This window comes from Zingiber officinale, chromosome 7A (assembly GCF_018446385.1).
Source record: "Zingiber officinale cultivar Zhangliang chromosome 7A, Zo_v1.1, whole genome shotgun sequence".
Classification (NCBI taxonomy): domain Eukaryota; kingdom Viridiplantae; phylum Streptophyta; class Magnoliopsida; order Zingiberales; family Zingiberaceae; genus Zingiber; species Zingiber officinale.
This window is the reverse complement of record NC_055998.1, coordinates 33,246,215-33,258,532: the sequence shown is the minus strand read 5'-3', so window position 1 is coordinate 33,258,532 and position 12,318 is coordinate 33,246,215. Positions and strand designations below refer to the sequence as shown.

The window sequence follows — 12,318 nt, the reverse complement described above, 5'->3', positions numbered from 1 at the left end:
ACTTTTATTACTTTTTTACAATCCAACCAAATTGTAAGAGGTTTGGTAATCGAAAGAGGTTCGTGATGATTTCATATTTATAAGTGAAGGAAGAAGGTGAGCACAGAGAGAGTGAACTACAAAAATAATTTTCAAATAAAATGTACTACAAAAATAATTTTCAAAAAAAAAAAGTGATTCGGATATCTTAGAAAATGGAGTAGGAAAAGGAGAGGTTGAGAGGAGGGGTAAAGGGAAATTTTATATATTTTACTGTCCCTTTCGATAAATACAAAACTATGATACGTCGGCATACATCATGCCATTTGATAAATTGCCGAAGAAAGAAAAGAACAAGTTGAAGAAACAGTGCAATACGTTTTTCTTGCAATACTAGAGACTGGTGCAGACAAATGCCAATCACATACAAAGTATCTACCTGTTTCAAATATAAAGTTAGTGCTCAATGCTAATGGTTCATATTATGCGTGAGATTGCCCTCAAACAACTGCAAGAAAGCAACAAGAAGCCAAATGAGTCGATCTACTGCCCACGACACAAGGTAGCTCCTCCATGGGAGTGTTTCCAAGTCAACTCATCTTTGAAGTTTTAAATAGAGGTAGGTCATTTGGGGAGCTCCCACTAGTTGATACATTCAAATATAAGTTCCATAAGACCATTCAGTTGCATGAAAACTTGAACATTGCTTTGCGTTGAAGATTGTAAGAAAGATTAGACTCCAACCAGCTAGCAAGCCCGAAGACTGCGTTAGAGGAAACCAGTGTGGTTTCCATTAAGTCTGGCTATTAGGAAGAGAAGCTGGACGAAAGGGAAATTTCACAAACTGAATCTGCAAGACCGGTGCATTGGGTTTCTTATCATCGAACTTGTAGCCTGCATGATAAGTTAATAAATGTCTGATTGGTGTTTCTAAATTACACAAGACAAGGACAAGATTTATGGAGTTTCATGTAGCGAACGAAAGAATGATTTATTTTTAAGAGAATTCTAGTTTGTTCGATGGCAAATCAAACTTACAACCAAGGCATATAGAAATTCATGATTTAAAACTACATTCAACCATCTAGCAGCTTATCAATACGAACTATAAAGATTGATTGTGCCCAACAAAATGAATGCACCGTGCAAAAATGTTTCAGAAATTTCTATATGCAAAGAGTAAATAGAATGCATTGCGAGCACCATGAGAAGTTACCTTGAAGGGCATTTAATGCAGTCGAAGCACACTTGGCATCATCAAACTCCACAAAACATAGCACTTTAGCCTTATCCCCAGCCTGTATGCAGTGTTTCCATAAAACCATGTTAAATTTCCGGCAAACATATCAAACCACAGAAAACCATTTTTCAAATTTTGCGTGTGCACACAAAAAAAAAGGGTAGCAATACATTCTAGATCAAAGCAGCTTATCATCTGTCATAAAGGACTTGTATGTGAAATTGATGGAACCTATGAAATTTTATCAGAGCTAAAAAAAATACAATATAATCTCAGAACAATACTTATAAAAAGGGCAGCCCAATATATGAAACTCCCGCCATGCGTGGTCTCGGAAAAGGATCCATTGTACGCAGTCTTACCCTAATTTTTTACAAGAGATTATTTCCAAGATTCGAACCCGTAACATTTTGATCACAAAGCAACAACTTTACACCAAGGCTCCCCTTCAATCTTAGAACAATACTCATCCTTTACAAAATTGAAAAAAAAAAAAAAAAGTTTATTGTACACTATAAACACTAATTACACCCTTAAAATGAACATTCTTTGAATATAAATGGACTATTACGTTTCTCCATAATGATTAAATAAATAATAAAGGCAAATAATTATGAAAGAGCGTTTCACGTTTTTTTTTTAATTATACTGAAGATAGGCGTAACAATTCAGATGAGCATTTCAAATATGGTTATGAAAGAAAATTCAAATAATTCTGGAGAGAAAGACGATAGTTGTCTCTTCTCTGCCCACCAGTTGAGTTGGCAAAAGGCATCGAGAAGCAATCGAATAACTTAAGTAGATAACTATAATATTTTTGTCTGTTTGAAAGGAGACTAGAATGACAACTAATTAAGACTAATCCAATAACCAACGTCATGACCATGCATGAAAAAGGGTAGTAATCACCACCTTGAGAATTTCACCTGCATTGATCAGATTTTTACCCACTGTGCAAGGGATATTCATACCAAAATAAATGCAGACTAACTAATCTGGTATATATATAGCATATGCAATCCCAACCACATTGGAACTATGATAGGATGAAATCTACAAAATATTAAAGGAAATTTGATCAATGTTAAATGAGAACAAAATTAAAGATGTCTAGGTCTGCACGTGTAGCAAACAATGAACATCATAATTTGAATGGATATATGTCCTCTTACCCACATAAAACTACTCAAGCCTATCCAAAATTACCACACATTTCTGTGTATTGAATGGACACATGCACTACCACAAAGAAATGACTGAAAGCCTCAACAATGATCTGCTACAGTTTGGTGCCAGTACTACAGGTCAGGGAGCCAAGGGTACTCAGGAAGAGGAAGCCAGGGCTTTTACAGGAGCAAGAACATCCATGGTGGCAATATGGATAATGAATTTGAAGAGATGGAAACAAAAGAAAAGTTGGTGACACAAACAAGCATGTACACTAAGAGAGAGAATATAACTGGAAAGGACTAGAAGAAAGAGAGAATGGAAAAGTTGTGGCACCATACATGAAGTTGTGGGCTGATGAAAGAATCTAAAAGCTTTTATTATTCACTTGGCTTAAGCATTTTGGTCAATGGTTGAATCTGGCAAAGGTTAATAGGCTAGAAATACCATCTAGGAAGATTGTGATAATCGGTGTCAAAGCAGGCTTAATCTTACGCATAATAAGATGCACAAAAAGGATGCTTGTTTGATGGTGGAACCACACAAGAACCTCTCGTGCCATCTATTAGGGATGATTCCAGGCCATGGATTGAATAGTATCTATTACAAGGATGCTAAGTCTCAAGTTGGGAAGGTTATGACACCCTAATTAGATCCACATTGGGAGTTATGGTCTATTGAAAGAGATTTATAGCTTAAGATGAATGAAGTACTACTAACTTGGGCATTTTCTCTAGTAGTTAGACAATAGATTAGATGATCAATACACTCAAAGATGACAAATTCTGGAGTTAAACAAATAAATCAAGTACAATTCAAGTATGTTGTTTTGCTCCTCTCACTAAATTATATAGCGCTTGAATAATCTCATAATTCAAATATGTAAGTCCTAAATAATCTAAATTTTCAGTTATTCAACAATCCTATTTACCATTACCTAGATAAAGCTGTTTGGAATTCTGTGTCTTCAATTTCACCATGGTAAGTTTAGAATTGGAATGAGAATTAATAGACCCTCCAAAAAGAGAGAGACGTAAAGGGTAAAAGGATACCTAAGAAAACTCTATAAACATAACAAAGCTATTTAAGATATTTGAACATCACTGTTAATATATATTTCCATATAGCTTAATGGAGGAATAAGACTCGTTTGGCTGATCCAAAGAGTTGGGACAAACACTAGACACAGATAATGGATTCTTCACAGGAATATATAATTGAATGCTTTAAATAAAATTAATTCAAAGATTAATGATCATGATTAACCATAATTTAAAATATATAATAAATTCTAAGCCACCCGATATAGACTTAATTTGCATGAAGTTGAAATTTTGATTATTTTGAACAAGCATATTCTAATTGAAAAATTACAACAATCTATAAATAAAAATAAATATAAATATCAAATAGCTATCAAATCTATATTATTAATTATTATAAATACTACAAATCTTTGAATGCTTAGAATAAAATCAAATTTAAACATTATTGTTAAATATTAACAAGAATAATTTTAAATATATAGTAAATACTAAAATACTCAGCATAGACTTAGCTTTCATGGAGTTGGAACATTCTATTATTTTCAACAATCATAATCTAAATGATAATTTGTCCAATAAATTTATAACACAATAAAAATAAATTAAAATACTGAATGTAAAAGATTTTACTTGCATGTTACTATAAATTAGATATTTTCATCCCCCACCCCAACCCTCAAAATTTAGAACCTTTCAACTTGTCCCCAAAGTCTAAAAGTTCAGTTACTCCATATTAATCAAAATGACACATTTATAAGTTGTTAAATTTTACAAGATAATATGGGATGAAATAAGAGTTAGAGGGGCATATATTAAAAAAAAACAACTAGTAGTGATTTATCTATGCAATTATCCCAACTAAAATTTATGTAGACACCAGAATGTTATACATCAAACTATGCACACATCTAACCTCTGAAGCAACTGCTGATATTGCATGATACATATGAAAGGGTAAAATTTATATAAGGTGCACTGTGTAAGTTACCCATTACACAGACAATGCAATCTCGTATTAGCCTAATGAAGAGCCACGAAACACTTAGTTTCCAAAATCTATATACAGAGAGAATGCAACAACGTTGTATTTCTTCATAACATTATTGATAAACACAACATCAATGGAAATTGTGAATGGAAGTTCAATAAACTTTTGAAAGTTTATTGAGAACAAATATGTTCTTCTCTAGGACTAGTCGAACATGCCCACCATTATGCTCACAGGAATGTTTTATTTAACAGCTTTGGAAGTTTTAACAAAGTAAGACTCGAGTCAAAACGACATACCCCGCGAGGTTCCTTGTGTAGAACTCGAATTTCCTTGAACCCAATAAATGGGCGAAATAGATCTTCAGGGATAAAATTAAGAATTCTTCCAAAAATTAAAAAAGAACCATGATAATGTAATATAAAACAACTAGCAGAAGTAAGGATACGGGACACCTCTCTTCTTGTGCAATCAGTAGGGAGACATTCGACAAAAAGAATGTTAGACTCTTCCGGCAATTGACCATTGGTCACAATGTCATGATTGATGTTTACTGAAACATCTCGTGCTAAAGCTGGATCTACCAAAGGACTAAATGTTCTATCACCATCTCCAGTTGACAATCTACTGAACTTGTTTGAAGCATGAGCCCCCATTCCAGTATGATCATCGAACCCATGATTTGTGGATCTCGCCGGTAACATCTGAATGAAATTCAATCATGCAGCATTAGAAAAAGATCTACTAAAAAGGTATCAAGACAATACTAGGTGAGTCCCTACATCATTATGTAGTAAATCAGGTGTTTTTTGAGAGTCACTTAAGCTCCACGTCGGATGAGAAGTTGTAGAAGGTGTGTTGAATTGCATATAAGATGGAACAGCAGCCCGTGCATCTATCATAATAAGAGCAGGAAATCAGTTTATAGAAGCTAGAAACTACAAACATTATCAATAATATTGGTGTATGTGTATCAATGCATTGTACACAATTTTCAAGTACCTAGGTACAACTAAAAGAGACTTTGCAGTCAACAATAGGTTGCTTGCTCCTCAAGTTTAATTTTGTATATACAAAAATTTCTTCATATTGAGCACTTCTCAATCACAAACTAAGCTGAAAATTCAATTCAAGTTTTGTTCATCGAAAACCTAGTTCAAGCTCAAGTGTTGAGGTTGAGCTCTTCCATAACCTGGGCTCGTATTCATGCTCAAGGTTCAACCAACAAATAAAAATTAACTCGCATGGGAGTTTAACAGTTTATTATCATAACATACTAAGAAGTGTCAAAATTTATCATGATACAATACTAATCAACATATGCTATGTAGGAGATAGGAGAGATTAGCTGTGCTGATTACTATTGAGTTTCAAAATTTTATCAGAATAACACATTCAGAATGCCACTTGACAAAGAAGGAATTCTAAATACAATGGAATAATTATTATATAAGAAAGAGATATCGATGAAAATATCATTAATAGAAAAGACGAATGAAAAAAAATAAAGAGAACTATCTGGAGCCTTGTGTGATCGTCCAATCACCTTAAAGTAAAAGGAAAATTTTATAAGATTGTTGTACAATAAACTACACTTTATAATAGAAAGTGTTGGGCTATTAGAAAGCAACAGTTAAAAAATTTAATATAAGAATGAGAATGCTAAGATGAATTTGTGGAGTTACTAGATAGAATAAATGATAGACAAATAAGTTTAGCTTCAATAGGTAATAAAATAAGGAAAGTACATTGATATGGTCTAGCCATGCTCAAATACAAGAGTTGAATCTATTGTAGTAGTAAGGGATCAGGAAGACCAAAAACATGTTATAAAAAATATATTAATTAATTAATACAAGGATAAGATTCACAATTGGGGCAAACTCAGCTTGAGGTTGACGATCATAATAATGAAGATAAGATATAAAAAAAAAAAAATGCTTCCATCTAGAAGCAAGTAATTGTAGCTCTAAAACTAGAGAAAATAAGTGTGAGGTATATATAGTTAGACAAGTAAGAAAAGTTGAAGGTGACGGATAGAGGGAGAGCAAAGAAAACTTCAATTGTGATAAAAAAAAAAAAAATTTAAGAGATATAATTATCATTTGTGATATAATAGAGTTTAATGGAGGTATGAGATGGATAAGCACACCCCAACTAGTTGGAACTAATATGACTTAATGATGATAATGAAAAATTAGGCTTAAGAGCCTATCTATATATATAAAGATAGATAGATACTCACTACATGGATTCTTTCTTATGGTTGGCGTTCTATGTAAGATCATATCACTCGTAATGCTCATTCTTTAAATTTACAACAAATATAAAAGTTGATGTTCATGAGGTTTTGATTAGTATGTTGGGAGTAAAATCCTCACACAACTCTCAATCATTTGCATCCAATGTTGGGACCAGCACTGATGGTGTTTAAATTTAAGTTTTTCAACCCTCAAGGGGTGTTATAGTTGTCATGAATTGCTCATGACGACTGCTTATGAATTGTTCATGAGCTTTCTTGATAAGAGGAACTTAACTATGCAACAATTAGTTTTACTTCCCTTTATAGATATGAAATCCCGTCTAATATATGCATGACTAAATCCACAAAAAGGTCATTGACTGATAATTAGCCCTATCTAAAGCAATATTCATCTGGCCTAAACATCTCAACCCCCGTAAACTCTTTATTGTTAGTCATCTAACCTATGTATTATTATTATTTCGATATATTCCCAAAGCAAATTGCTTTTTTCCCCTTACCCTTGATAATAATCGCTCACAAACAAACACTAGGTTGGAAAATCATCAAAAAAAAAACAAAAAAAAAAACTCCAAGAAGTTAAAGCCTTAGCACGCCCAACCCCACCTTCCAAATTTATTAAGAAATAACAAGACGAAAAAAAAATAAATTCCCTAAACAAAAAAAAAATGTCCGAGAAAGAGAGAGAAACAGCACCTCTGTCAATGGAAGGGTATCTCCGGTAAGAATCAGAGGGATCGGCTCTTTCAGAGGAAGAGTATCTCCGGTAAGGATCAGAAAGCTCATCTCTTTCAGTGGAAAGGTATTTCCGGTAGGGATCAGCCATCGCCGGAGAAGACAGAACCCTGATAAGAAGATTTGAGAATCTGAAATACACAGAACACGAGAAAGAGAACACCAAGTAAATTTCTTTTCTAAAGACAATAATAAATAAAAACATTTCAACCCGACCTATTTTATTTTATTTTATTTTATTTTATTTTTTTTTATTTTATTTTATTTTATTTTAAATACCTTTATATTTTTTATTATTTTTTACCTCTCAAACTTTTATAAATATTATCAAAATACAATAATTATTGTTATTATTTTAGCAATATACTTTCAAATTTCGAATACTTTTGCTACTGAAGATAATAAATGAATAAGGATAAAATATACAAAATAGATAAAAATTATTTTAAAATAAAATAATAAAAAGGAGTAATTTATCAAGATATTCTCTTTGTAATTAAAAATGGCTAATAGACACCCTTATAATTAGTTTTTATACAAAAAATCAAAATATCCTTATTTACAAAGTGTACGCTGATTTATTATAATTTTCCTTTAAATTTTTATCGAAAGAAATTTATTTTTAGACAAAAAAAATATTAATATTTTATTTAGGGTATTTAAAAATTCATAATAATAAGATATTTGTAATCTAATTCAAATGCACATGCAGTGGATGCAATCTGACTTACAAAATAACTCTTTTAGACAAAGAATATATTAACATTCTCTTTTCAAATATTAATAATTAATATTTGCAGATGCAAATCCAATTCAATAGAGTTGAGTTCAGCAAACTCATATGTTTTTGAGTTTGAATGATTTGATCCATCCAACTCAGATTAACTTCCCTAGATCTTAAGGTGTTAAATTGAATTTGTAATTCACAATTATGGGATGCAAAAGTGATTACGCTCACCCGCCCCTCCAATGTCAATTCCAAAGTTTTGTAGAAGGGAGGTAAATCATAATGCAACCTCCTAGGTGAGAGGAATTAATTCCCTAAGAGAATGAACTAAGGATTCAAACTTTACTCCTACGATATAATTATATCACTCGAATAGCAACCCGGTTATATTCATAATGGCAAAAGACGAATACGTTCGCCCCCAGGGCTGCCGCTAACCCGTCCCAGGGCCAACATGGAAGAGGTAAATCACGGACAGCTACTAACCTTTGGAATAATAACTATCACATAAGGGAGTCATTTACCTCGACTTTGCCGAGATTCGAACCTCAGACCTCATAGTGGCAACACCTCGTGTGCTAGCCACTAGACTGTCCCAAGGGAACAACCTGACTATATTCATGAGCCACATTCACGAAGGCATAATAATTCACAATTATAAATCCTTCATCTCTTACTTCCTTCTCGATCTCGCTAGTGCCTCAAACAAACATAGTGAAGGAGATCCTTTTCCTTTTTATAAATCAAAACACAAGCATAAAAGTGGTATTATCAGTAACAATCGTATAACCTTCTCCAAAGGTTTAGCGAACAATTAGATCAAATGACTTGCTTTTCGGCAATTTACCAAAGGGCGTATGTAGAGATCTAAATTTACCAAAAGGCGTACGCTACTTTTGTAACGACCCGACGCTTCGGCCCTTTGGGCGGCCACAATGGCGGCCCAACTGGCGATCCCTTGAGCGGCCACACTAACGGCTGAACTGGCGACCCCTTATGTCCTCGACCCTCGGGCGTGTGCCGTTACTCACAAGGTCTTCCCACCCCTGGCCAATGAATTTTTTGTCATCCCCAGGATTCGAACTCTAGACCTCCAGGATAAGTACTAGAGTACCAGGATTCATAAACTCTAGTACTTATCCTGGAGGTCTAGATTTCGAATCCTGGGGATGACAAAAAATCCATTGGCTAGGGGTGGGAAGACCTTGTGAGTAACGGCACACGCCCGAGGGTCGTTAGTCGACGATATAAGGGGTCGCCAGTTGGGCCGCTAGTGTGGCCGCCCAAGGGACCGCCAAAGGGTCGTCAGTTGGGTCGCCATTGTGGTCGCCCAAAGGGCCGAAGGGTCGGGTCGTTACAATAAAAAAGCGCCTTTTTCTTGTAACAACCCGGCCCCTCGACCCGTTGGGCGGCCCAACCGGCGACCCCTTATGTCATCTACCGACGACCCTCGGTCGTGCCGTTACTCACTAGGTCTTCCCACCCCTGACCAGTGGATTTTTTGCCTTCCCCAGGATTCGAACTCTAGACCTCCAGAATAAGTACTAGAGTTTATGAATCCTGGTAGCCAAGTGAGCTCCAAAAATATTGTCACGCCCCAAGTAGTCCCTGCCAGAGAAAATTTCGATAGCATCTCCCATGTACGGGTGACAATATGAAACTTTCTACACCAATCCCGATACCTCGGCCAACACGGTCGGAACATATGTATAATAAAAACAATACAACAAACCAGCATCCACGCAGTTTAATAGTAAACAAACTAAACTAAACAAAGATAAGGAAACCAAGTCAAAAATCCTACTCAACTACACCCATAAAACTCAAATCTGATATCCTACTCAACTACACTCATAAAACACAAAACCGTTATCCTATTTAAATGAAAATCCATTGCCAAATACCAAAACCAAACAAGATCCAAATGTCAAAAGCTATAAGTCTGAAAACATAGTCTAACATAATAAGTAAACCAAAATGTGCGAACTCGTCGCGACGCGCAGTGGTGGGGGACTAGCGACTGGAACCTTCTGACAGCATCAACCTGAAAATATCAACGGAGGAGGGCGTGAGTCCAACACTCAGCGGATACTTAGTTGACATGCATAGTAAATAATAACCAGCAGTAAAAAATATGCGTACAGTCTTCTGAATATAACATATGGAAAGTGCAAACTGTAAGATAAGAAGTAACTGTACTAACCAGAACCTGGGTATAGGGATATCAAGGCTGTCAAACCCTGCCCAGCAACCACAAACAATAAATGCATCATACATATGATGCCCATGACATGTCCTGGTCACCCCTGACGCCAGTCAGCCATCTCACACACGATGGTGAGACCGAGTGGGTAGGGCTGTGACAACCGTGCACTCTGTCATCACTGCTCCTGATGAGTGACCGAGTGGATGGGATGCTATCGGAGTACACTTATCCTTCTACTCCAAATCATAAGTGGGGGAGCTCAATGCTTTCATCTCCTGAGACAATCCAGTGGAGGGAGCCCTGACGTGCTACCACGCTGCGCTACGCTACCCATGAGTGGACCAGCGAAGCACCAACAGAGCCAGCACTACACCCTGTCTGATATACCACTAACCCGTGAGTAGTGGTGTGTGCAGATCCATGTAACTGGCGATGTGCTCAACAATAATGGAGCTGTCAATCGCTCAGCATGCAATCATGCGAGATGGTGCATGACACTAAGCATAGAAATATCCTGATCCTATCTACCTCCATAAAAACAAACATGTACCATATACATGGATCAAATAATATGATCTAGGTACACAGGTCAGGTAGAGTATCTAACCAGTCTGGTATATATCATAAAGCATGGCATGTCACTACCTCCATAACATTCATAACAAATAGGGCATGAACGCTAAACAAGTAACAAACAAAACATGCTCGAAAACAAATAGTGGCATGCCGATGCAGATATAAACATATTTAATACTACTTGTTAAAATCTACTAAACATATCAACAAGACATATCAAAATAGATAGGTCAAGATACCCGCCTCCAATAGGAAGGTCCAATCCAGTCCAAATCCGACGTCGAGATGCTCGTCTCGAAACAGAGTCATGCATCAAACAACATATAAATATTTTATTTAGCTAAATTCATAAAAAAATAGCTAAATAAAATCCTTAAAACCAATTTAGGGTAAAACTCTAATCACATAACCTCAATTTACCTATATAAATCTAATTAGTTAATTAGGGTTAGTTACTTAATCCCCAATCAACCCATTAGATTAAATCCAAATAGTTATCCCTTCTATATATTGACATACTACAATTATCCAACATACATGAACCAACAACCAAACTAATCTATGCACATCATTTACTACTAAATGATCAAGGTGCATAACAATCACAATTGTATTGGATTAAGCATTCCATAACCCATTAATCACCAATTAACAAACCAACTCCAATGTATAAATGAAATCACCTCTAAAACTTACCTAATTTACCCTCCTCTGTAGAATCACAGCTGGTGAAGTTACTGCCAGAAATATGTTCCCGACACTGCAAACAAAACTACCATCAGAGACATCCATCTCGGTCAACACCACTTCCATAAGCTCCAAGCTCTTAGGGATCCAGAACTCAAACCAACTAACTTACCCAAATTTCAAATGCTTCACTGTGGATTCGGCCGGAGAAGTGTTGCTTGGCTGGCACAGTGAATCTGGCGCAAGCAGAGGGATGCTGGCTTATAGTGAGGAGAAGAAGAAATCCCAATCGCAGATAATAGTAAACATAAAGGATAACTACAGATAGAGATTTAGGGCATAATCACACCTCCTCGTTCATACCTAAGAGATGATGGCTCGGTCCTCCTGGTGATCAGCAACCGGCGATGTTGAGATCACAGCTAGGGTAGAGGGAGACGGCGGTGGTGGCGTCGGCTAGGGCAGAGAAAAGGCGGCGGTGGAGATCCTAGGGCAGAGGATGCCGTCGCCGTGAGGGCAGAGGGTGAGGGAGAGGGAGTCGGAAGGAGGAAGGACTCGAAGCTCCCTTTGGCCGGCGGTTTTGTACGCGTGGGGAGGAGAGGAATCGACGCGGCGGCGGCGTCGGGGGAGGCGCGGGTCAGGGGGAAGAAACGGCGTTTAGAGGAAAAGAAAAAAGAAAAGGAAATGTACTTATAAATAAAATA

General features: G+C 36.1%; 1 protein-coding gene across 13 annotated transcripts; it reads right to left on the bottom strand.

The window, feature by feature from the left end:
• Window positions 1-344: 344 nt before the first annotated feature.
• Window positions 345-12,285, bottom strand: LOC122001291 (RNA-binding protein 1-like). Of its 13 annotated transcripts, none has more exons than XM_042555959.1 (10): window positions 11,978-12,285; window positions 11,787-11,850; window positions 11,624-11,687; window positions 10,106-10,189; window positions 7,380-7,549; window positions 5,203-5,315; window positions 4,869-5,124; window positions 4,720-4,781; window positions 1,196-1,277; window positions 345-873 (listed from the first exon to the last, which is right to left on the bottom strand). In XM_042555959.1, exons 5-10 carry the CDS (start codon window positions 7,507-7,509, stop codon window positions 773-775), a joined length of 744 nt encoding a protein of 247 aa, XP_042411893.1. In that variant the 5' UTR covers window positions 7,510-7,549; window positions 10,106-10,189; window positions 11,624-11,687; window positions 11,787-11,850; window positions 11,978-12,285; the 3' UTR covers window positions 345-772. The 13 variants fall into 13 exon arrangements, with proteins under 13 accessions (XP_042411893.1, XP_042411894.1, XP_042411895.1 ...); XM_042555960.1 differs by having other exon boundaries at window positions 7,380-7,528; window positions 10,119-10,189; XM_042555961.1 differs by having other exon boundaries at window positions 7,380-7,528; window positions 10,133-10,189.
• Between the last annotated feature and the right edge of the window lie 33 nt (window positions 12,286-12,318).